The following is a 23984-nucleotide window of genomic DNA, read 5'->3' as shown; positions in this document are numbered from 1 at the left end:
TAATTATGTCCCAAAGGTCAGTTATATCAGTACTTCTGTTGTTTGTTCATAGGCATTCCTTCACAGAAGATCACTATGTTGAGTTCAGTAAGCACTCTCAGGATCGAGTCATAGGCACAAAAGGAGACATTGCCCATGTAAGTACTTTAGAATCCACTTCTTTCAAGTGATTTGTCTATTTGTTTATACTGAGATCTTCTGGACTGAGTGTGAGGACTTAAGTCCTGTGGGTGACAAAAAAAAATTACTCAGTGATATTCTTTCCAGATAGAATCTGTAAGTGTAATGAAGTAATTCTGAGTTATATGGGAAAATGTGAAGAGAACTTTATCTGACAATTTGAGAACTATTTCATTAGCAGAGCAGATATTTTCAAACACTAAGTTTTAGATGAAATAAAGTCCCTGCCTTTATGGAGCCTCACTGGGGAGACAGTGAATAAAGAAGCAAATATATAGTATGTCAGATGGTAAGTGCTGCCAGGGAAAAGAAAGCAGGGTGAGAGGTAGGAAGTGCTTGGTGGTGGTGTGGGGGACTTCCTTTTTATCTAGGAAATCAGTGTCACTGATTGGGTAATGTTTAAGCAGCGTCTTGAAGGAAGTGTGGGCATCATGCAGATGTGTGGGGAAAAGTGATCTAAGACGGGGGATGGCAAGAGAAAAGCCCTTACTTGGGAGGTGGGAGGAAGAAGGCTGAGGTCAGTGGTGGGGCATAGCATGTAGCCTCTTGCAATGTGTTGTTTAAGACCTTTGGTTTTTCCTCTGAGTGAGATGAAGACACTGGAGGGTGAGCAAGAAAGCACATGACTGGATGTAAAATTCCTAAAGTGTGAGTCTGGTTTCTGTGAGAGAAGCAAGAGGAGGCTTTCCAGTTAGGAGGGTGTTGTGCCAGCTAATATGTGAGAGCGCAGTGGGGCTGTGCCTAGGTGGGCGTGGTGGAGGCAATGAGAAGTGATGCAGCTGGGCCCTGGGGTTTTGGATACATGGAGTTTGTGATTCTCTTAGCCACTCAAATAGGGAATGGGCAGTTGAATATACAAATTGGGGGTTCAGGAGAAAAGTCTGGGGTGGGAGATATAAATATGGGAGTTGTTCACTTGTCGACAGTATGAACTGTGAACTTGGATGAGATCATTAAGGAGGCTAGAGAAGAGTGGTGTAAAGACAGAGTCCTGGCATGTGCTAGTATTTAGAAGTTGCCCATGTGAGAAGGAACTTGGGAAGGAGAACAAAGTGTGTGGCCAGTTAGGTAGCAGGAGACCTCAGGAAAAAGATGTGCTCTAGAAGGCAAGGGAAGACTCTTTTGAAGAAGGATTGATCTCCTGGGTCAGAAACTGCTGATAGGTTACATAAGTTGAGAATTGAGGGAATTCCCCGGGGATTCACTGGTTAGGACTCTGGGCTTTCACTGCTGAGGGCTGGGGTTCAATCACTGGTCGGGGAACTAAGATTCTGCAAGCTGTGTGGCATGGCCAAAAAAAAAAAAGGATGAGAATTGAGAAGTGACCTTTGACTAACCATGTGGAGGTCAGTGTTAACCATGTCAGGAGCTAGTTCTGTGCACTGGGATGAAAAATCTGATTAGAGTGGGTTCACGAGAGAACAGGAGAGAAGTGGAGACACTGAGTATAGACAAGTCTTTTGTAGTATTTTGCTGAAAAATGAAAAGAAAAGGGGATAGTAGCTTGAGGTGGGGGATATGGAGTGGTGAAGAGAGGGTTTCTCCCAAACTTAATTTGAAAGTGTTAAAATATATAGAAGAGTTGAAATAGTAGTACACATAACTACCACCTAGATTCATCAGTTTAGTATTTTGCCATAGTTTCTTTCTGTGTAAATATGTGTGTTTTTCTGAATTATAGAAAGTAAGTTGCAAACATTTTATCCCTAACTCTTATAACATGTATATCCTAGCAATAGTGACATTTTATTACATAATCACAGTTACCAAATATAAGAAAATTTATAGTAATTCCCAAATATCAACTAATATCCATCTCATACTCAGTTTTCCCGATTGTTCCTGATGTGTTTGGTTTCAAATGTTTTTTTTTTTTTTTTTTTTTTGAACCAGGATCCAGCCAAGATTCACATATTGCATTTGGTTGTTATGTCTCACTAATGTTTTAAAGCCAAGAGCCATTTCTCCAGTTTTCATGACATTGACTTTTGAAGAGACCAGGCTAGTTGTCTTGTCCCACGATCTGGATTTGTTTGTTTCCTTGTGGTGTCTCCCTATTTGTTCCTCTATTAAAGGAGGATTTTTTAAAAAGATTGGATATATTACAGCATGTCTGTAAGCTGATGGGAAAGATCTGGTCTCTGCATGGGTTGCACATTGTAGACTTTGGATAGTATATTGGGATATTTTAAGGAGAAAAGGGCATTTCGTTGATGCCTTTCTCCAAAAAGTAACCTGTCAAGAGTATTCTGTGAGTAATGTTGGTTAGTCCACATGGAGAGTTTCTCAGTTTCAGTCTTAGAAACATTTTCTGTTTCTTGAAAGTGGGATGGGGAAGAAGAGGGTTTTCTTATCCCTATTGCAGTCTCACTTCTCATTTTCTTACTTGTGGCAAAGAGACTTTTCAAACCTTGAATGGGAACCAGAGTACATAAACTTTGCTTGTATGGGTGTGGTCTTCCTATTTTCCAGTTATTTTCAATGTTAGGCCTTTTATAATTTTGATGGGCTTTGGAAAGCATGAGAGAGAGATTTTACGCAGCTTCTGTTTGAATTCGTCAGTGGATGGATTGGTCTGATTTTTCTCTTCCCACCCCTTCTTCTCTAAAGATTTATGATATTCAGACTGGCAACAAGCTGTTGACTCTGTTTAACCCAGATCTTGCCAACAACTACAAGAGGAACTGTGCCACCTTTAATCCTACAGATGATCTTGTCTTAAATGATGGCGTCCTCTGGGATGTCCGCTCTGCACAGGCCATCCACAAGTTTGACAAGTTCAACATGAACATCAGTGGCGTTTTCCATCCGAATGGGCTGGAGGTCATCATTAATACTGAGATTGTATCCTTTATGCCCATGTCTTAATTGCCATTTGTTACCTAGTTTGTAATGCAGAAATTATTTATCTTTCTACCAATACCTGGTCGAAGTATCCACACAGGTAAATAACCTGGTTTTTTTCCTTTGGTTTGAAGTATTATTGAATCTGTAGGGGATTCAATTGATACTGGTAATTATCGATGACTTTTACTAGCATGTTTTCTTTGTATTGGGAAGTGACCAGATTACTCCCTCCCACTTCCCCAGGTGTCAGATTGACTTTTATCTGTCTTCAGAAGGATTTTACTTTTGCTCTATAGAAATGACACATAAGAGTAAAAAGAAGTGCTACTATTGGGAGAGAGGGAGCTCATGTAGTTTTTATGTATATGAGGATATTATAGGAGATTTTCAGGGTCATTATTCAGTAATATGCATTCTGAATGCTTTTGCTTTATCTTGATCTTGTTGACTTCTAAAGCATTAATACCTAGAAGGAGGGGAAAAGAAAGTGGTATTTCAGAATTTCCCTCATGAGGTTAAATAAGAAGTTTTGGGGAAAAGAGTTTTCCTTGACCTTTCCCCTCCTAGTGGGACCTTCGTACTTTCCATCTTTTACACACAGTTCCTGCTCTAGATCAGTGTCGAGTGGTGTTCAACCACACGGGGACAGTGATGTATGGAGGTAATAAACTTTTCACTTTTCATTATTCTCTTTCTCCCTCCTCTCCCACTCACTTAATTTGATACTTCCTATTTAGAAATATCTGTCAAATGTGAATTGAAAAACATTTCAAAGTTGTAACATAAGAGATAAAATAATAGTACAAATGGTGACAAAATTTGTTGATGAGAATAATGTTGATTTAGAGTGAAGGGCCACTGGCTTTGAAGATAACAAGTAAATCTTGTATAGAAAGAAATTTCATGAGTAATTTACCATGCGTATCATTATGAACTTCAAGAAAAACCTTTTTTGTCTTGTGATTTTTGTACGCTTTCAGCTGTAACAGTTGTTGGAAGCTAGATGAGAGGTTGAGGATATTGTTTGGATATGCAAGGAGGATGCTTTGAGAGGAATTTACTACAGGGAAACTCTCTGAAGTCTTGATTGTCCATTAATATTTTCTGCAGTTGTGAATAGGGGATGTTTCTGATTCTAATAGTATTTTGCTTCCCTTTCCTATTTCCCCTTTCTGTCCCAACTAGCTATGTTGCAGGCAGATGATGAAGATGACTTACTGGAAGAGAGGATGAAAAGCCCTTTTGGATCATCCTTCCGAACATTTAATGCAACTGATTACAAACCTATAGGTAAGTGTGAAGGTCAGGTATTGATGATTTTGCCTTGTTTTGGTGATCCTTATTTAAGATCCTCCATTTTCTGAGAGAATTATAATTTTTCTGCTTTTGAAAAGCAGAGGAGTTAGGGAAATATTTATGAACAGTCACCTTGAATTCCTTTAACAGAAAGGCTGGTTTTAAGATCACGGTAGTAGTCTAGTCCTGAGTCTTGTCACATTCTGTTTTCCAGCGACCATTGATGTGAAACGGAACATTTTTGACCTATGTACAGACACCAAAGACTGCTATCTTGCTGTCATCGAGGTAAAGGGAGCAAGAAGAAATCCTACTGTTTTATTCTGATATTTAAGATCATTTTCAACTTATACTCCAGACATTTTTGTCTGTTATGTGTTCTAAAGATGATGCATTTCTGGTGATAGATTAGGGTAATCTACTCATCTGATGGGGAGATACACAGTATAAGAGAAGTAGGAAAATCCTGATATAGAGCATTGTGGAGCGTCCCATCTCCTATTATCCTGGACTCACACCGTCAGCCCTTTCTTAGAGGAGTCAGTCTCTCTCTAGAGCATCCTCGGAACAGTGTTGTTCCCAGGGATGGTGGTCTCTCCCTTGCTGTCCAGGCCTTCTCATCCTGTTTTTCTTTCCCTCTCTGTGTCCTAGACATAACATTTTCAGAATCAGTTCAAGAATTTTGGGTATTGGAAGCTTTGATAGTTACAGGGTCAAGGTGTGTGAGTGCCAGTCATAGCTGAGGTGTGGATATGGGCCTTCTAAAAACTAACTTCTTGTGGACTGGGTGTTCTATTTCAGAACCAAGGCAGCATGGATTCTCTGAACATGGACACGGTGTGCAGGCTGTATGAAGTAGGCAGGCAGCGTCTGGCAGAGGATGAGGATGAAGAGGAGGACCAGGTTAGTGGTCTTTGAAATTTCTTTCTGCTGAATAATGCTTTATTAGAAATTATGCATTTCTGCTTTTAGTTACAGGGTTTTTCTTTTCTTTTTTTTAAAGATTTTTGCTATAGGGGTGTTTGCTACCTGTTAGCATATTCTGAAGGCCTGTCATGTGTCCTTGATCACTGAAACTGATCAGAAGAAAGCAGATTTTTATTATTACAAAACTTTAAGCAGTATCTGATAGTCCTGTGAGTTCCATTTATAGATTAATTTGCAGGTCAGCAATCTCTGATTTTGTTTTAGAGATTTCCTTGTACTCACCCTCAGAACCAGTGCCCTGTCTGGCTTCAGGATAAGCAGGCCGCCATTTTCTCAATGTCAGTACAAAACCAAAAAGTCACTCTGCTGAGCTGGATCATAGAAATGGCTTAACTTCTATAAAGTTCCGGTTTGCATTTTCTCAGTTTTATGGCATAGTCTATTTTCAGAGTATAGAATGGAGCTTACAGGGAAAGAGAAGATATTGATGCTTTTGAGAAATTAAACATTTATAAAATGTGGGTAGATGGTATCATGTATCAGAATCTTAGCTTTTCCTTTTTTTTTTTTTTTGTGGTACGCGGGCCTCTCACTGTTGTGGCCTCTCCTGTTGCGGAGCACAGGCTCCGGACACGCAGGCTCAGCGGCCATGGCTCACGGGCCCAGCCGCTCCACGACATGTGGGATCTTCCCGGACCGGGGCACGAACCTGCGTCCCCTGCATCGGCAGGCGGACTCTCAACCACTGTGCCACCAGGGAAGCCCCAGCTTTTTCTTTTTTATAGGGGATTTTAATTTATGGTCACATTATGCTAGGTGCTTGTCTGTGTGGTGTGTCAGTTGATGTCAGTTATGAAGAGTTCATGTCAGTTATGAAGAGTTCTTAAACTTCTGAGTTTCAGCAGATCTTTCCTGTCTGCTAGGCTCACACCACATTCTTTTTCTAAGCATATGCTCTCTTGGCCCAATTCTCTAGACAAATCTGAGAAATGTTTATTGCTGAGTAATATAAAGTTGAAAACGAATGACTAGGTTTTTACATTTTTGTTGTAGATAATAAAGCAGATAAAATATCTTTTTTCCAGATCTTGGATTCATTTCTGTTTTTTCTTCCACTATGGTATTGCTTGGTCTTGGTGCTCTATATCCTCTTAAAGGGCACAGAAGTGCCCTGAGTGAGGGCAGGGGCCACCATAGGACAAGAGGAAGCACACTTTTCTTCTTTTTGCCCTGCCATTGCTCTCTCATCCTCACCTCTCCCCTATTCTTTGGTAAATCATGCTCAGTGGTTAGGGCTAATGGAATAGCTTTCTGTTAGCATTCTTCCCCAGCAGCTTGTACTTAAGACTTAAAATAATTTTTAAGAGCAAAATTTTTGCAAGTGATAATTTTAAAAGTATTTTTTTTGTGCAAGTCTAATACTATGGGCCAGTGACTCATGTTTTTTTCTGACAGGACTTAGTACTGACTAAGCAAGGGTGATTTGTTTTGCCAGTTTGAGATTTAGGTATGTGTTCCACTATCGGGCTTTATAGGTTATGAACCTCTACTTTCTCCTCTAAATTGAATCCTTGAGTAAACCCTGTCACCTGGAATCAACAAGCTAAAACAGACTCACCTTACAGTCCTCTGTGTATACTCTCTTGATCGCCACTGTCTTTGGTAGAATGTTCTAACTGGCTAAGTATGCATTTTATTAGAGCTCAGAGATAATTCATAATCCCAGGAAATGGGTTTCTGAGCAGAGTGAGGAGAGGAGACTTGTATGTATTTGGGGTTAGTGGTCACTGTGGGATCAGAGCAGAGCCTTCAGCAGGGCTTACTTCTTGACCCAGAGGCATCCTGTGCCAGTGCTTCCCTCGTGGGATGCCCTCTTAGGGGGCAGTTTCCCAGCTCTGTCTTCCCTCTCTCCTCACACACAGATGAAGATAGTCATGATCCTTGTTGGATACCATGGGGATATTATTTTATAAAGCACTTTACTGAAAATGACATCCTCAGTACAATAGTTTTTGTTTTTTCTTGGATAGACTTTATTTTTTAGAGCAGGTTTAGGTTCACAGCAAAATTGAGCAGAAGGTACAGAGATTTCCCATAAATGCACTGTCCCTGTATGCATAGCCTCCCGCATTATCAACATCCCACAGCACAGTGGTACATTTGTTACAAATGATGAACCTACATTGACACATCATTATTGCTCAGAGTCCATAGTTTACATTAAGGTTCATTCTTGGTGTTACACATTCTGTGGTTTGGACAAACATGAAGTGTATCCACCATTGTAGTGTTGTACATAGTAGTTTCACTGCGCTAAAAATCCTCTGTGCTCCACAGATTCATTCCTCCCTCCCCTCAGCCCCTGACAACCACTGATCTTTTTACTGTCTCTATAGTTTTGCCTTTTCCAGAGTGTCATATAATTGGAATCATACAGAATGTAGCCTTTTCAGATGGGCTTCTTTCATTGAGTAATATATATTTAAGTTTGTTCCATATCTTCTCATGACTTGGTAGCTCATTTCATTTTAATGCTGAATACTATTCCATTGTTTGGGTGTACCACAGTTTATTTATTCATTTACCTACTGAAGGACATCTTCATCGCAGTGTTGAATAGTTTTGGCAATTATATTCTGGAGTAATTTGAATAAAGTTTTGGCAATTCAGAATAAAGCTCCTGTATCAATTCAAAAAAATACCTCAAAAAAAAAAAATCAACATATTGTGTACCGTGTGCAGGTTTTTGTGTGGACGTCAGTTTTCAACTCTTTTGTGTAAATACCAAGAAGTGTTATTGTTGGATCATATAGTAAAAGTATGTTTAGTTTTATAAGAAACTGCAAAACTGTCTACCAGAGTGGCTGTACCATTTTGCATTTGTCATCAATGAATGAAAGTTCCTGTCGCTCTATGTACTCACCTGCATTAGGTGCTGTTGGTGTTTTGCAAATTTTGGTCATTTTAATAGATATGTAGTGGTCTCACTATTTAATTAAAAAATTAATAGACATTTATTCCTTTAGTTGAACAATCAAAATGTGTGGTTTAAGATTTTTTTGAGTGGAAAGGAATTTAGGTCTTGCAGTTTTGCTTTGGTTTTTTGAAGTATAGTTGATTTAAAATGTTGTGTTAGTTTCAGGTGGACAGTAAAGTGATTCATTGATATTTAGTGATATATATTTTGTATATATATATTCTTTTTCAGATTCTTTTCTGTTATAGGTTATTACAAGATATTGAATATAATTCCCTTTGCTTATACAGTAGTTCCTTATTGTTTATCTGTTTTCTATATAGTAGTGTATATCTATTAATCCCGAACTCCTAATTTATCCTCCACCCTTTCCCCTTTGGTAACCATAAGTTTGTTTTCTATGTCTGTGAGTCTGTTTCTGTTTTGTAAATAAGTTCATTTTTATCCTTTTTTTAGATTCCACATGTAAGTGATATGATAGGTCATGATATTTGTCTTTTTCTGACTTACTTCACTTAGTATGATAATCTCTAGGTCCATCTGTGTTGCTGCAAATGGGATTTTGTTCTTTTTTATGGCTCAGTAATATTCCATTGTAAATGTGTACCACATCTTCTTTATCCATTCATCTTTTGATGGCCATACTTAGGTTGCTTCCATGTCTTGGCTGTTGTAAATAGTGTTGCTATGAATAAATATCAGGGCACATGTATCTTTTTGAATTAGAATTTTCATCTTTTCTGAATATGCCCAGGAGTGGGATTGTTGGATCACACGGTGACTCTGTTTTTAGGGTGTTTTTCTTTTTTTTTAAGATTCATTTTTTTTTTTTTTGGCGGTACGCAGGCCTCTCACTGTTGTGGCCTTGCGGAGCACAGGCTCCGGACATGCAGGCTCAGTGGCCATGGCTCACGGGCCCAGCCGCTCCGCGGCATATGGGATCTTCGCGGACCAGGGCATGAACCCGTGTCCCCTGCATCAGCAGGCGGACTCAACCACTGCGCCACCAGGGAAGCCCAAGATTTATTTTTTATTTATGTATTTAATTTATTTTTGGCTGCATCGGGTCTTCGTTGAGGCATACAGGATCTTTTGTTGTGGTGCGTGGACTTCTCTCTAGTTGGTGTGTGGGTTTTCTCTAGTTGTGGTGTGCAGGCTACAGGGTGCATGGGCTCTGTAGTTGTGGCACACGGGCTCTAGAGCGTGTGGGCTCTGTAGTTTGCAGCATGTGGGCTCTCTCGTTGAGGTGCACGAGCTCAGTAGTTGTGGCATGCAGGCTTAGTTGCCTCGCAGCATGTGGGATCCTAGTTCTCCAACTAGGGATCAAACCTGCGTCCCCTGCATTGTAAGGCGGATTCTTTACCACTGGACCACCAGGGAAGTCCCTGTTTTTAGTTTTTTAAGGAACCTTCATACTCTTCTCCATAGTGGCTGCACCAACAGTGCAGGAGGGTTCCCTTTTCTCTACATCCTCGCCAGCATTTATTCTTTGTAGACTTTTTGATGATGGCCATTCTGACCGGTGTGAGGTGATACCTCATTGTAGTTTTGATTTTCATTTCTCTAATAATTAGTGATGTTGAGCATCATTTCATGTGCCTGTTGGCCATCTGTATGTCTTTGCAGAGATGTCTGTTTAGGTCTTCTGCCCATTTTTTGATTGGGTTGTTTGTTTTTTTGATATTGAGTTGTATGTATATTTTGGAAATGAAGCCCTTGTTTGTTGCATCATTTGCAAATATTTTCTCCTAGTCTGTAGCTTGTCTTTTCATTTTGTTTCCCATATAATGCCTTTTTTTCTTTTTTAAAAGAACTAACATTTAGTGTTTATTTATTATTTTTGGGTGTGTTGGGTCTTCGTTGCTGCGCGCAGGCTTTCTCTAGTTGCGGCGAGTGGGGACTACCCTTCGTTGTGGTGCGCAGGCTTCTCACTGCAGTGGCTTCCCTTGTGGAGCATGGGCTCTAGGTGTGAGGGCTTCAGTAGTTGTGGCACGTGGGCTCAGTAGTTGTGGCTCACGGGCTCTAGAGCGCAGGCTCAGTAGTTGTGGCGCACGGGCTTAGTTGCTCCACAGCATGTGGGATCTTCCTGGACCAGGGCTTAAACCTGTATCCCCCGCGTTGGCAGGTGGATTCTTAACCACTGCGCCACCAGGGAGGCCCTAATGCCTTTCTTTATCTCTAGTAACTTTCCTTGGTGTGAGGTGCTTTGTCTGAAATTAATATAGCTACCCTGGCTTTCTTTCTTTCTCTTTCTCTCTTTTTTGTTTTGTTTTTCGGTGGCACCACATGCCTTGTGGGATCTTAGTTCCCCGACCAGGGATCGAACCCGGCGCCTCAGCAGTGAAACTGTGAAGTCCTAACTACTGGACCACTAGGAAGGTCCCTACCCTGGCTTGCTTTTGATTCATGTTAGCATGGTATAGATTTCTCTGTCCAGTTAGTTTTTTTTTTTAAGATTTTTTTTTGATGTGGACCATTTTTAAATTCTTTATTGAATTTGTTAGAATATCTCCTGTTTTATGTTTTGGTTTTTTGGCCGTGAGGCATGTGGGATTTTAGCATCCCGACCAGGGATCGAACCCACACACCCTACATTGGAATGTTAAGTCTTAACCACTGGACTGCCAGGGAAGTCCCATGGCCATTTAGTTTTAATCTATATATAAAGTGGATTTCTTATAGACAACATGTAGTTGAGTCTTATTTATTGATCCACTCTGATTATGTCTCTCTTTTAATTGATGCATTTGGAACATTGACATTCAAAGTAATTATTGATATAGTAGGATTAACATCTACCATATTTGTTACTTTTTCTATTTGTTCTTTGCTCCTGTTTTTGTCTTCCATTCTTCTTCTGCGTTTTGTGTTTTTTTGTTTGTTTGGACACGCTGTGCAGCTCACGGGATCTTAGTTCCCCAACCGGGTATTGAACCCTGGCTCAGGGCACTGAAAGCACAGAGTCCTAACCACTGGACTGCCAGGGAATTCCTTTTTGTGGTTTTAATTCAGTATTTTATAGAATTCCCCTCTCTTCTTTGTTAGCATATTAGTTATACCTTTTTTTTAAACTTTCTTTAGTGGTTACCCTAGAGGTTGCAGTGTACATTTACAAGTAATCCAAGTCCACTTTCAAATAGCACTGTATCTCTTCATGAATAGTGCAAGTAACATAACAAAATCTGTAGTCCTAATTCTTTCCTCCTATCCCTTGTTTCATTGCTGTCATTCATTTTACTTATATAAAAGCAAACATAATTGAATACATTGTTGGTAGTATTATTTTAAACAAACTACTATTATTTTGAACAAAGATCAGTTAAGAATAAGAAAAATAAAATGTTTATTCTACCTTCACTTATTCCTTCTCCAGTGCTCTTCCTTAATATATTCAAAGTTTCTAACTTTTTTCCTTCTCTCTGAAGAATTTCTTTTAACATTTCTATCTATCTATATTTATTTATTTATGGCTGTGTTGGGTCTTCTTTGCTGCACGCGGGCTTTCTCTAGTTGTGGCAAGTGGGGGCTACTTTTAATTGTGGTGTGCGGGCTTCTCATTGTTGTGGCTTCTCGTTGCAGAGCACGGGCTCTAAGCACGTGGGTTTCAGTAGTTGTGGCACATAGGCTCAGTAGTTGTGGTGCATGGGCTTAGTTGCTCTGTGGCATGTGGGATCTTCCCAGACCAGGGCTCGAACCCGTGTCCCCTGCATTGGCAGGTGGATTCTTAACCACTGAGCCACCAGGGAAGCCCTCTTTTAACATTTCTTGCAAAACAGGTTTACTGGCAACAAATTCTCTCAGTTTTTGTTTGTCTGAAAAAGTATTTTTCCTTCACTTTTTAAAAATTTATTTAGGCTGTGCTAGGTCTTAGTTGTGGCACGTGGGATCTTCTCTGCGGCGTGCGGACTTCTTCTTAGTTGTGGCACACAGACTTCTTAGTTGAGGCATGCGGACTCTTAGTTGCAACATGCGGGATCTAGTTCCCCGACCAGGGATCAAACCCGGGCCCCCTGCATTGGGAGCGCAGAGTCTTACCCACTGGACCACCAGGGAAGTTGCTCTCCTTCACTTTTGAAGGATACTTTCACATGGTATGGAATTATAGGTTGGTGGTTTTGGTCTCTCAACAATTTTTTTTTTTGATAGAGGTTTTTTTAAAAAAAATTTATTTATTTTTGGCTCTGTTGGGTCTTCGTTTCTGTGCGAGGGCTTTCTCTAGTTGTGGCAAGCGGTGGCCACTCTTCATCGCGGTGCGCGGGCCTCTCACTATCACGGCCTCTCTTGTTGCGGAGCACAGGTTCCAGACGTGCAGGCTCAGCAGTTGTGGCTCATGGGCCTAGTTGCTCCGCGGCATGTGGGATCTTCCCAGACCAGTGTTCGAACCCCTGTCCCCTGCATTAGCAGGCAGATTCTCAACCACTGCGCCACCAGGGAAGCCCTCTCAACATTTTTAATACTCCATTCCACTCTCTTCTTGCTTTCCTGGTTTTGGAGGACACACTGGGTATAATTTTTTTCTTTGTTCCTCTATAGGTAAGATGTTTTTCCCCTCTGGTTTCTTTCAGGATTTATTCTTTATCTTTGATTTTCTGTAGTTTAAAAAATGATGTCACTAGGTGTGGGGTCTTTTTGGGCATTTATTTTGCTCAGTTTTCTCAGAGCTTCCTGGATCTGTGGTTTGGTATCTGACATTAATTTGGGGGACATTTTCAGTCATTATTGTTTCAAGTATCTCTTCTGTTCTTTTTTTTTCTTCTGCTTCTAGAATTTCCACTACATGTATGTTATGCCTTTTGTAGTTATCCCACAGTTGTTATTGGATATTCTGTTCTGTGTCTTTCAGTCTTTGTTCTCTTTGCTTTTTAGTTTTGGTGGTGTCTATTGAGATATCCTCATGCTCAGAGATTCTTTCCTTAGCAGTGTCCATCCACTAAGAAATCCCATCAAAAGCATTCTTCATTTCTGTCACAGTATTTTTGATTGCTAGCATTTCTTTTTGGTTCTTAGAACTTCCATCTCTCTGCTTCTGTTGTCCATCTATTCTTGCATGCTGTCTACTTAATCCATTAGAGAGCCCTTAGCATCTTTTTTTTTTTTTTTTTTGCGGTACGTGGGCCTCTCCCGTTGCGGAACACAGGCTCCGGACGCACAGGCTCAGCGGCCGTGGCTCACGGGCCCAGCCACTCCGCGGCATGTGGGATCTTCCCGGACTGGGGCACGAACCCGTGTCCCCTGCATCGGCAGGCGGACTCTCAACCACTGCGCCACCAGGGAAGCCCTGCCCTTAGCATCTTAATCATAGATGTTTTAAATTCCTGGTCTGTTAATCCTTCCCATATCTGAGTCTGGTTCTGATGCTTACATTGTCTTTTCAGACTGTGTTTTTCTTTTCCTTTTAGTATGTCTTGTAATTTTTCCTCCCCTCCCCTCCCCTTGCCTTGCCTCCCCTCTCCTCCCTTCCTTTCTTTTTGGCTGCCTTGGGTCTTCGTTGCTGTGCATGGGCTTTTTCTAGTTGCGGTGAACGGGGGCTACTCTTCATTGCAGTGTGTGGGCTTCTCACTGTGGTAGCTTCTCTTGTTGCGCAGCACGGGCTCTAGGTGCGTGGGCTCTAGTAGTTGTGGCTCACGGGCTCTAGAGTGCAGGCTCAGTAACTGTGGCACACAGGCTTAGTTGCTCTGTGACATATGGGATCCTCCCAGACCAGTGATGAATCCATGCCCCCTGCATTGGCAGGTGGATTCTTAACCACTGTGCCACCAGGGAAGTCCCTTGTAATTTTTCTTGATAGCCGGACATTATGTGCTGGATAAAAGGAACTGTTGTAGGCCTTAGAATGTGGTGGTAAGATGTGGAGGAAGGGGAAGCATTTTTTAGTCTTATAACTAGGTCTTAGTCTTTTAATGAGTCTGTACCTCTGTACTGTGAACTTCACACATCTTCTCATTTTTTTCCACCTCCTTTTGATGGTATAGATGGCTAGAGTGGGCTGGAATTGGGTATTTCCCTTCCTTCAGCAGTTCAAGCTCTGGTTAAGTAGTTTCTCCTTAGGGTAGCCCTTGTTAAGAACAGAATGCTGTGATGTATTTCAAAATGTTACCTTTTCCCTTCCCCCTGCCAGAAGCACTAGGGGATTTTTCTCCAATATTCACCACCAGAACCAGGTCAAGTTCCAGAGGTAAAACTCACAAATGTGTGGGGGCCCTGATGACTGGCCTCAGAAGTTTTTATCTCTCAGACTTTGCTCAGAATTGTCTCCAGCCACTGGTCAGTTACAGTTCAGGTTTTCCTCCTTGGTACTGGTTCCTGTAGAGGTTTGTGTTTCTGGGTTTATGCTCTGGCAAGTTGCAATTCTCTGTATTTCTCCAATTTTGGGGCAGTGGTTTGCCCTGTCACCCCACTTCTCTGTCGAATCTAAGAAGAGTTACTGATCTTTTTAGTTTGTTCAGCTTTTTACTTGTTAAGGTGGAGTGGCAACTTCTAGCTTCTTATGTGCCTAGAAACCAGAAGCAGTACCATAGGTTTTTAAATACCGTATTTATTATAAAGGACGGTTAGGTTCCAGAGTTTAAACCACTTCACCAGATACAGCTAGGAAATCCCTATTATAGAAGGGATTTCCTTTAATGCTTCCCGGCTGCTTGGCCCATAGAGTCCTCAGTGATTTCCTTGGTTTCATGGGTGAGAGGATCCCACAGTATTTAAACCTCATGTGAGTTGTGAGATCTGGGTAAAAGGGAGAGGTCTTCAGATGGATACTTGAGATCTTTGATTTATTTGTGACATGGATCTTCATGTTTTCTTGAATGCAGCACTGTTTAACTCCTATGTGTTGCTAGTATTTCTTCATACCAGAGCTTGCAAGTGGTATTAGATCCTCCAAACGTCATGTAGTTGCTTTGAGTCAGTTTCTTAATAGTGTCTGGTCTTTTATTCTTGTGGCCTTTGGCTCTTAGACACCACCTTCCCTTAATGCATACTCTTTTCCACTTTAGCTGTCGTGAATCAAGATGTAGTTTATCCTTGAGTAGGTATAGAAGGTGATGTTGTCAAGCTGTTTGTTGGTATATTATAGTGGTACAGGTGGCTGCAGACTGTCTCATCCTCCATGGGTTCATTCATCACTACCCCTCTCATTATAGATCACTACAAGATATCAGTTTTGTCTCAAGCTTCTTGGATGTTACTTGTTGAACTGTAAATCTGAAGCAAAAACTGGGTTTATTTAAAGTTATTTATCAACACCATTATTCCTACTCTCCCACATGCTTGCAGTTTACAAAGCAGTGGGCAACAGTCTTCTCTGGGAGCTGTCACATGGGTCCATGTGATATCTGGTGTCTGTCTTTGAGGAGGAGGTCAAGAAAAGAGAAGCTAGATATTTTGGATGCTGGGGGGCTATTATTGGGTTTGGCCTCATTCTTCTTGCAGATTTGGAGTGATGGGTGAGAAGTGAATCTTGGGTGGCTGGCTGTGGAAGCAAGAGACCACCATAAAGGAACACCCTAAGTGTTCTTCTCTTCTCATTCCACCCTCTACAGGGAGGCTTGGGTCAGAGAAGAGACTGGTTCATTCTTCTGTGGTTCTATTTAACTTTCATTTTGAGAGGTTAAGGGAGAAAGATACTAGAGAGAGGTAGGGTGGTGTTTAGGACTTCTGACTCTGGTTCAGGAAGGAAAAATAGAGGCATAGGCGGCCAAGGCCAAGAGGGACAGACTCAAGAGGGCCCTAATGAGTGGCCCTAGGGCTCAGTCTGTGGAAGGGCCTGAAAGGTTTCTAGTTGGAAGAGGAGTAGGTGTCTGTGTAGGTGTGCACTGTGAGTGACTTAGCACTGTTTCTGGATTTCTTAGGGTCAAGGCACATTGCATGGCACATACTGATACCACTGTCCTTAGGGATCAGCTGGTGCATTTCATGTTCGAAGGACATCCGTTAGAGAAGTTTTTTCCCCCTAAGCCCTTGACATTTTGGTTTTTGATTTAGATATGTTTCAGTGTGATAATACTGTATCTATTTAAGCAGGCTTCCTTTGTAACCTTAATTCTGTTGATTCACATGTCCTCTTAGTATCTTGCAGTGGTGTTTTCCTGTATTTACTATCTTCATCAGATTTCTCCTCATCACCTCTTCCCTGTATCAGCTTGATTTTTTTTTAACTTACTTTCCTTTGTTTGCTTCACCTGATTTTAAAACTGGAGACTTCATTTTCATTTGAGTCATTTGCTAGTCAGAGTTTTGTCCTAGTCCAGATATCTGCTGTCAGGTCTTCTCAGATGTTCCAGGTATGACTTGCATGGCTCAGGGATGCAGGCACATGTGACCAACACGTTTGAATTTGCCTTTTCACCTTAGCAAAATAAACTCAGAATCCTGAATGGTCAGCTGCCATCTGATAAGATGGTCTAGCATAAAGTGCCTATATAAATGGTTTTTATTGATTGAAAAAGCTTTATTGAGATATAATTTACATACATAAAAATGGTTGTCTTTTGCCCTTCTGTTTAAATAAGCTTGGAGATTAACAAGAAGGGATGAACTGTACCACTGTATTGTTGAATGAAAACATAATACAATGTATTTGACAGCTATAATATTTGATTCCTGCCAGCCTTCAGGCATTTGGTGAAAGCAGAGATAAAGCTAGGCACTTATCAAAACTCATTATCCATTGGAATTTTGGTATATGTGTTGTTTTTAAAAACCAATTCAGTCAACTTTGATGTTAACTTTCAGGAAAATTATAAAACGAAAGATTAGTAATTGATCATTGTTCTTAGATTTTGAAAAGCCAATACATTTCAACTAATTATAGTTAATCTTAAGTTTCTTTTAAAACCAAAAGCAAAACAAGGGAATAATCTTTCTTTTCTCCACTCCACTTTGGAATCTGGGACACACTGTGTGCTGTGCTTCCTGTGTGTTCTCCACTGCCTAGAAGCGGATGGTAAGAGTCTTTACTGATTACACACCTGCTGTAAGCTTGGTCAGTGATTCCTGAAAAGCCTTTTTTTCCCAACTAAGAAATTTAAAATATATGTGAATTAGATTCTGCTGATGAGGAGAGAAAAGCACAAGTGTTTATGACCCTGAAATGAATCTATAGCTTTTAAGGATAGTTAACAACAGGAACAAGTGTCAGGAGGAGAAGCAAGAGTTTAAATTTTGCAAATATGACGTTGAAATGTCAAGGCAGTAGGCTCAGGTTTTAATTGCATTTTAAAAAAAGCTATACTAGTTTTTTTTTTCTTTTTTTTTTGCGGTACGCGGGCCTCTCACTGTTGTGGCCTCTCCCGTTGCGGAGCACAGGCTCAGGACGCACAGGCTTAGCGGCCATGGCTCACAGGCCCAGCCGCTCCGCGGCATGTGGGATCTTCCCAGACCGGGGCACAAACCCGTGTCCCCTGCATCGGCAGGTGGACTCTCAACCACTGTGCCACCAGGGAAGCCCTATACTAGTTTTTAGATTAACTGTTTTTAAAGTATGATGAGAGGTTTGGTGTTTTTCTAAGAGATTGGTTATATTTTTGAAGGCAGTGTAAGCTAAAAGCTGTTTCTCTTGAAAAATAGACATGTATTCAAGAAGAATTTTGAATGGTCTAGAAACAAATGGTGCACTAGTTAAAAGAAAATCAAATTAAGTCCTAGAGAGCAAGACAGTTTGATAGGAGGGAAGGTCAGTGGTAATAACTATTCAGGAATACCTTGGAGATATTGTGGGTTCAGTTCCATACTACTGCATTAAAGCGAATATTGCAATATAGCAAGTCACATGAATTTTTTTGGTTTCCCAGTGCATATAAAAGTTATGTTTACACTGTACTGTAGTTTATTAGGTGTACATACCTTAATTAAAATATACTTTATTGCCAAAAATGCTAACCATCATCTGAGCCTTCAGGGAGTTGTAATAATAACATCAAAGATCACTGATCACAGATCACCATAACAAATATAATAATAATGAAAAAGTTTGAAATTCTGAGAATTACAAAATATGACATGAGACATGAAGTGAGCAAATGCTGTTGGAAAAATAGTGCTGATAGATTTGCTCGATGCAGGGTTGCTTCAAACCTTCAATTTGTAAAACAAAAACAAAAACTAAAAACCCCGCAGTATCTGCAAAGTGTAATTGCAGTAAAACAAGGGGTGCCTGTATTCACTTTTTTGGTTCTGTCATTGGGAGTCTTTGGATAGGGTACATTATTACAGGAGAGTAGAATTTTAGAACCAGAGGTCATCTTGTACAGTGGTTCTTCATTACGGTGCACTCCACAATTCCTGGGGCACCTTTCCAAAATCCTCCTGTTGGAGCTTAATTTGTAAAGATTGGTTCTGTCAGCCTGGACCCTGGGTGGGGTTTAGGCATGTGTATTTTGGAGAACTTTCCCAGTGCTCCAAAATACACATTCTGATGGCCATACCTGAGTAGGAACCAGTGATGTAATTAAATCCTCTCATTTAACAAGAAATTAAGATTTAGAGAAGTTGGCATTAAATGGTTGTTTAGTAATCATTGCTTCTGTTGTAATTCTGTAACGTGGGCAGCATTATGGAGTGCCTGGGTTTTTTGATCTGGGAAGGGATAAGACCATAGACAGTTGGAGAGACTGGAGGTAGACAGGAGGAGGGAGAATGCAGTAGGTGAGTGGAATGAGAGGGGAGTGCTGGGCACCCCAGGTCTGTGAGTGACATTAACTAACTGGGTGCGAAGCCGTGAAAGTGGGAGAAGTGAAAGATGTTTGAGGTTTCATCTGGTAACTGGGAGAAGTGTGGGAAAGGTGCTAGGTTTAGGGGGTGCTTTGAGTTCAGTTTTAGAAGTTTCTGTGGTACAGATGGGTAGAGTTATCTAATGTGAGTTCAGGATTTATGAATGAGAGGAAATGTAAAGGCAGAAATAAATTTTAAGTTGTAGGAACCTTTATGCCTAGGAGATCTGGAAGGGATCAGGTAAAGATCAGCAGCCCAGTGTGGGAGCCAGGATTGGTTAGTGTCAGTCATTGTAGAGAAGCCCCATGGTTAGCCATTCAGGCCTTCATATTCCTTTAGGAAGCTTCCAGTTATTAGGAGCAACAGACTATCTGACCACTTAGTATATGCCAGGCACTTTCCAAAGAGATTATATACATACATGTATACACATTTTTTCCCCCATTAAATCCTATCAACAACCCTATGAGGCTAAGTAAACATAGTGTCAGCAGAGTTTGGATCCTGTAAGGCAGCCTGGTTCCAGAGCACATACCATTACCTGCTACACTGTGGAGTGCTGTGGGCAGAAGCCGGACCGTCAAGTGTTAGAGGAATAGAAGACAGAGTGAGTGGATGAATGAGCAAGTGGTGGCTGAGGACTTGGAGGCCAGGAGTAGGGTTCAGGTTACCCAAAAGTCTATAGATGGAAGGAGTTTAAAGCCTGTGTAGATTGAGAAGTTGTTAGGTTTGGGGAAGCTGACTTTCTTCAGAGAAGGTAAGAAAGCTAGTGGAGCCAAGTGTGAGGGTGGTTGTGAGTGAGTGAGCATGAGGAAGGTGCAGCATGGTAATAAGGACCGGGGGTGGACTGAGGTCCAGAGCGGAAGTGGAAGGCTTTCTTCTTCCTCAGACTATGGTTGAAGTCAGGTTTAGATGTGGTGAGGGACCAGAGGGCAGCTGAGGGAGCTTATGCCAGTTGACCTGTTCTCTGTACAGGAGAGGAGTGGGTTGATTTATCTGCAGGGGTTTGGGCCTTTGGCTAACCATGAAATTGACTTAAGATGGAACCAAGAAGGGAAGAATTTTAGAATTTTTTCTGTAGGAGAATTTATTAGTTTAAAACAGCGTGGCCCTGAATTCCTGTTTCTAAGCTCTAAAAGAGAGGTCTTAGAGAATTTTTAAAAAATCAATATTCCTGGATCCAAAACATCTAAATGTTGCTGGACTTGAATCGGGATTCTAGCAAGATTTGCTTTTTTCATTAAGTAATAATTTTTGGTTTTTTGGACCACTTTTTTGACCACTCATTAGTGGAAGCTTTATTCTCTAGATATGAAGGAGAGGGCCTCATGTTACTAACCAGGTACTTAAACCTGCAAGAATGCTCTTAAAATTGCTTCCTAGACTCTTTTGGGTTCAACCACAGAATTAGATTCCACCACAGCACTTTGGATAGATCTTGTGAGCCTCTGTTCTGTTTCATGCTCCACGTTTCAGATTTAAAATTTAGAAAGTGAGTTTATGGCCATATCCATGTGTAACAAAATACATGTTAAACCACTGGTCATTAAATCCAGAGGATAAATGATGAAGTGATGTGTTTGAGATTCAGGTAGGTCTCCCCTTCCTATTCATTTCCCTTCTCCTGTTGTCACATATGTCATCATGGCCTTCTGGGATGAATAAATATAAATTATTTCTTCTGCTACAAGATTAAGTAAAAGTAGGCTTCTGGAAGAATTTGGAATGGTATCTGTAGTTCAAACCTTAGACCCTGGTTGACCTGTTTTCTAGGATTGCTCTTGACTTTGGAGCTTTTTCTTAGTTCTCCTGGATCGGCTAAGTTTTGATGTTTTTAGAAATGAAGAACAATCTTCCTTAAATTTGCTGATACTCTTTTTTATTTTATTTTATTTTTTTGCGGTACGTGGGCCTCTCACTGTTGTGACCTCTCCTGTTGCGGAGCACAGGCTCCCGACGCGCAGGCTCAGCGGCCATGGCTCACGGGCCCAGCCGCTCCGCGGCATGTAGGATCTTCCCAGACTGGGGCACAAACCCATGTCCCCTGCATCGGCAGGCGGACTCTCAACCACTGCGCCACCAGGGAAGCCCTGGATACTCTTTTTAATGTGCTTCTTTTTAACTGAAGGAACTTTATTAATTAGAACTAATTTTGGTCAGATCCCTGAAAACGTGTGTAAAAAAGAGGCAAAAGTTGTAATCTGGTAAATACTTTGAATTATTTCCCTGAATTTTGACTCCTCTCTCTTTTCCCTTGTTATTTGTATGAGCTGATGTATTTGTAGGGCCAGAAGCTTGTCTGTGCGTCAGTTTATTGTTACTGCCTTCAGGCATTCTCAGTTCCTTTCCAGTGGGCAGATGCTTAGTAGCTGTCCACATGGAGGTCATGTGTGGCCAGGCTGTGGAACAGTGGTCTCAGGTTATCATGGCGGTACGTTCACACACACGCGCACATATAAACTCTGGTGTGGACACATACTTTTACAGGCATTAGGAATACTGGGTATTTAAAGGGGCCAGTTATTCCCACGTAGCTGCCAGAAATTGTTGGGAAGTCTAAATCAGTGGGTCAAACAGCAAATCAAAAAGCCTCTAAATGGTGGTTCCAAAATTATCAAAAGTTCATAAAGCAGAGCTACCCTGATGAATATGAGCCTAGTTTACTTTACAGCTGATGAACACTAGTGGCTGGATAAGCAGTGTTTGGTTTTTAAGTGATTGGCACGCGGCAGCACTTTTTTTTTTGGCTGTGTTGGGTCTTTGTTGCTGCGCCAAGGCTTTTGCTAGTTGTGGTGAGCGCGGGCTTCTCATTGTGGTGGCTTCTGTTGTTGCGGAGCATGGGCTCTAGGCACACAGGCTTCAGTAGTTGTGGTGCACGAGTTGCTCCGTGGCATGTGGGATCTTCTCGGACCAGGGATCGAACCTGTGTCCCCTGCATTGGCAGGCAGATTCTTAACCACTGTTCCACTGGGGATATCCCCCCCCCTTTTTTTTTAAAGCACTTCCAAAATGTTTTTAAAGATTTTTTCTGCTAATGTAGGGCTTGTTTTGTCTTGACTTTTATTAGGCTGGTGTGTTAAATGAATTTTATATTTTATTATTGCAGGAATTAGAATCCTTTTGCTACTGGCAGTGCTGACAGTTGATGTTTGAGCAGAAGGATTAGTGACTGAATGTTGGTCACTTTAACTTGGGAACACCTGTCGTTCTTAGGAAAGCAAAGAGATGTCATCGTGTCCTCTCTTGCTTGAAGGGAAACAGTTTGGAGGGAACAGAAGGCTGGACAATTTCTCTAGCATACTTTTTTGGTGTGTGTGTGGCTTGTAACAGAAAATGCAAGTATCTCTTTAGTGGTAAAAGTCTATTTTGTTGGACATTCAGATCATTGGATGCTTGTGATAGCACCGTCAGAGGTGCTGACCCACATACATGGTTATAAATAAGATCAAGGACAAGAATTTGAAGGGCTTAGGAGCTGGTGACTCAGCAGCTGTGTTCTTCCTGTTTTATTAAAGCACTGCTTTTTAGATTCCAGGTAGAAGCTTTAGTTCCGGTGCCTCAAGTGATTTCATTTGGTTTGGTTGATAGAGGATAGAGAGAAGAGCCCTTTGGGGTTTATTATTAGTTAGAAACATAGAATGTTGATGGCAGAGACCTCTGTGAAGTGTGTTGTCCATTTCCTTAGATAAGGGCTGCATGACCAGTAATGCCTTCGTGGAGTGACCAGTAGTCCTTGTCTGAGGAGTGCTTGAGTGTCTTGGGGGACATGTATGTGCCTGTCTCAGCCTCCACTGACGAGTCAAGCTGGCCCATGAAGTGTGTGCTAACCTAGGTTACCATGCTCTCTACTGACTGTTACCTCCTCTGTCCTTTGGGAAGGAGGAGAGAGACTGCCCATGTGGCCCACATGGGCTGGGTCTCTGTGTTTGTCCTAATGGACCTCATGCTCTCTTACCAGGAAGAGGAAGAACAGGAGGAAGAAGATGACGATGAAGATGATGACGACACTGATGATTTAGATGAGCTTGACACTGACCAGTTGCTGGAGGCGGAGTTGGAGGAGGATGACAACAATGAGAACGCAGGGGAGGATGGCGACAATGACTTTTCTCCCTCTGATGAGGAGCTAGCAAACCTGCTAGAGGAGGGAGAGGACGGAGAAGATGAAGACTCTGATGCAGATGAGGAAGTGGAACTGATCCTGGGGGACAGTAAGTCTAGGGCTGACCACGAGGCTGGGCTTGGGTACCTAGGGAAAGGGCCCTTCCCTGTGCCAGCCCAGCGGGCAAGCCACACCAGGGTTCTGTGCCCCATTAACTAGAGTCACCACCTGGGCCCTTGAGGAAAAGCAGTTTCACATCTCTCATCCTCAGTGCTCCTGTCATGACGACTCTGTAACCAAATGGCTATTATCTCTTTAAAACAGGGGTTGGCACACTTCTACAAAGGCTGGACAGTAAATAATTTTGGCTTTTGGGCTGAATGGTCTCTTTTGCAGCTACTCAGCTTTGCTCTTGTAGTGTGAGAGCGGCCAGAGAGACAAGACATAAATTAATGATGTGGCTGTGTTCTAATAAACTTTATTTACAAAAATAGCTGGTGGTCTTGGTTTGGCCCATGGGTCTTGGTTTGGCCCATAGGTTTGTCGACCCCTGCTTCAGAGGATTAGCCTTAGACTGGAGGGCAAAAGTGTAGTTCTCCCAAGAGGCAGAGCTGACATCATCAGATGCAGCTGCTCATGGGGGTGCTGTACCTGCTCTTTTCTAAAGTTGTAAAGAAATAAAAGCCCTCTTGTGGGTTGCAGCCCCTTCCTGCCTGCTTTTGCTTAATCCCTCTTAAAGGCCAGGGAACAGATGTTTCTCTTTGGCTTCTGTTTTGTTCCTTCCCCCCCACCCCCCTTTCCTATTCCAAGTTTTGAAGAACAAGCTCCAGTTTTTCCAGTACCTTCTCATTAGAACAGGTTTCTGAAGTCAGGTTGTCCCCTGCCTATACTAATAGACCCTGAGTAAATCACCTAATAGTTCTAAGAGTCTGCGAGCTCTGCTGCTAT

At 41.6% G+C, this 23984-nt stretch overlaps 1 protein-coding gene across 10 annotated transcripts in view; it reads left to right on the top strand.

The window, feature by feature from the left end:
* The window catches only part of DCAF1 (DDB1 and CUL4 associated factor 1), a 93422-nt gene that overhangs the window by 65007 nt on the left and 4431 nt on the right, over window positions 1-23984 (top strand). For 7 of the 10 annotated variants that reach the window (XM_027120942.1, XM_027120937.1, XM_027120935.1 and 4 more), the window contains 8 exons: window positions 53-137; window positions 2791-3024; window positions 3595-3688; window positions 4213-4317; window positions 4538-4611; window positions 5125-5226; window positions 17160-17168; window positions 22893-23145. In XM_027120942.1, the coding sequence (XP_026976743.1) occupies window positions 53-137; window positions 2791-3024; window positions 3595-3688; window positions 4213-4317; window positions 4538-4611; window positions 5125-5226; window positions 17160-17168; window positions 22893-23145 (956 nt within the window). The remainder of the gene's footprint in view (window positions 1-52; window positions 138-2790; window positions 3025-3594; window positions 3689-4212; window positions 4318-4537; window positions 4612-5124; window positions 5227-17159; window positions 17169-22892; window positions 23146-23984) is intronic. The other 3 variants (XM_027120939.1, XM_027120934.1, XM_027120940.1) reach the window with 1 other exon arrangement.

This window comes from Aethalodelphis obliquidens, unplaced genomic scaffold (assembly GCF_003676395.1).
Source record: "Aethalodelphis obliquidens isolate GAN/ISIS:26980383/991018 unplaced genomic scaffold, ASM367639v1 scaffold22, whole genome shotgun sequence".
Classification (NCBI taxonomy): domain Eukaryota; kingdom Metazoa; phylum Chordata; class Mammalia; order Artiodactyla; family Delphinidae; genus Aethalodelphis; species Aethalodelphis obliquidens.
This window is presented reverse-complemented; position numbering and strand designations above follow the sequence as displayed.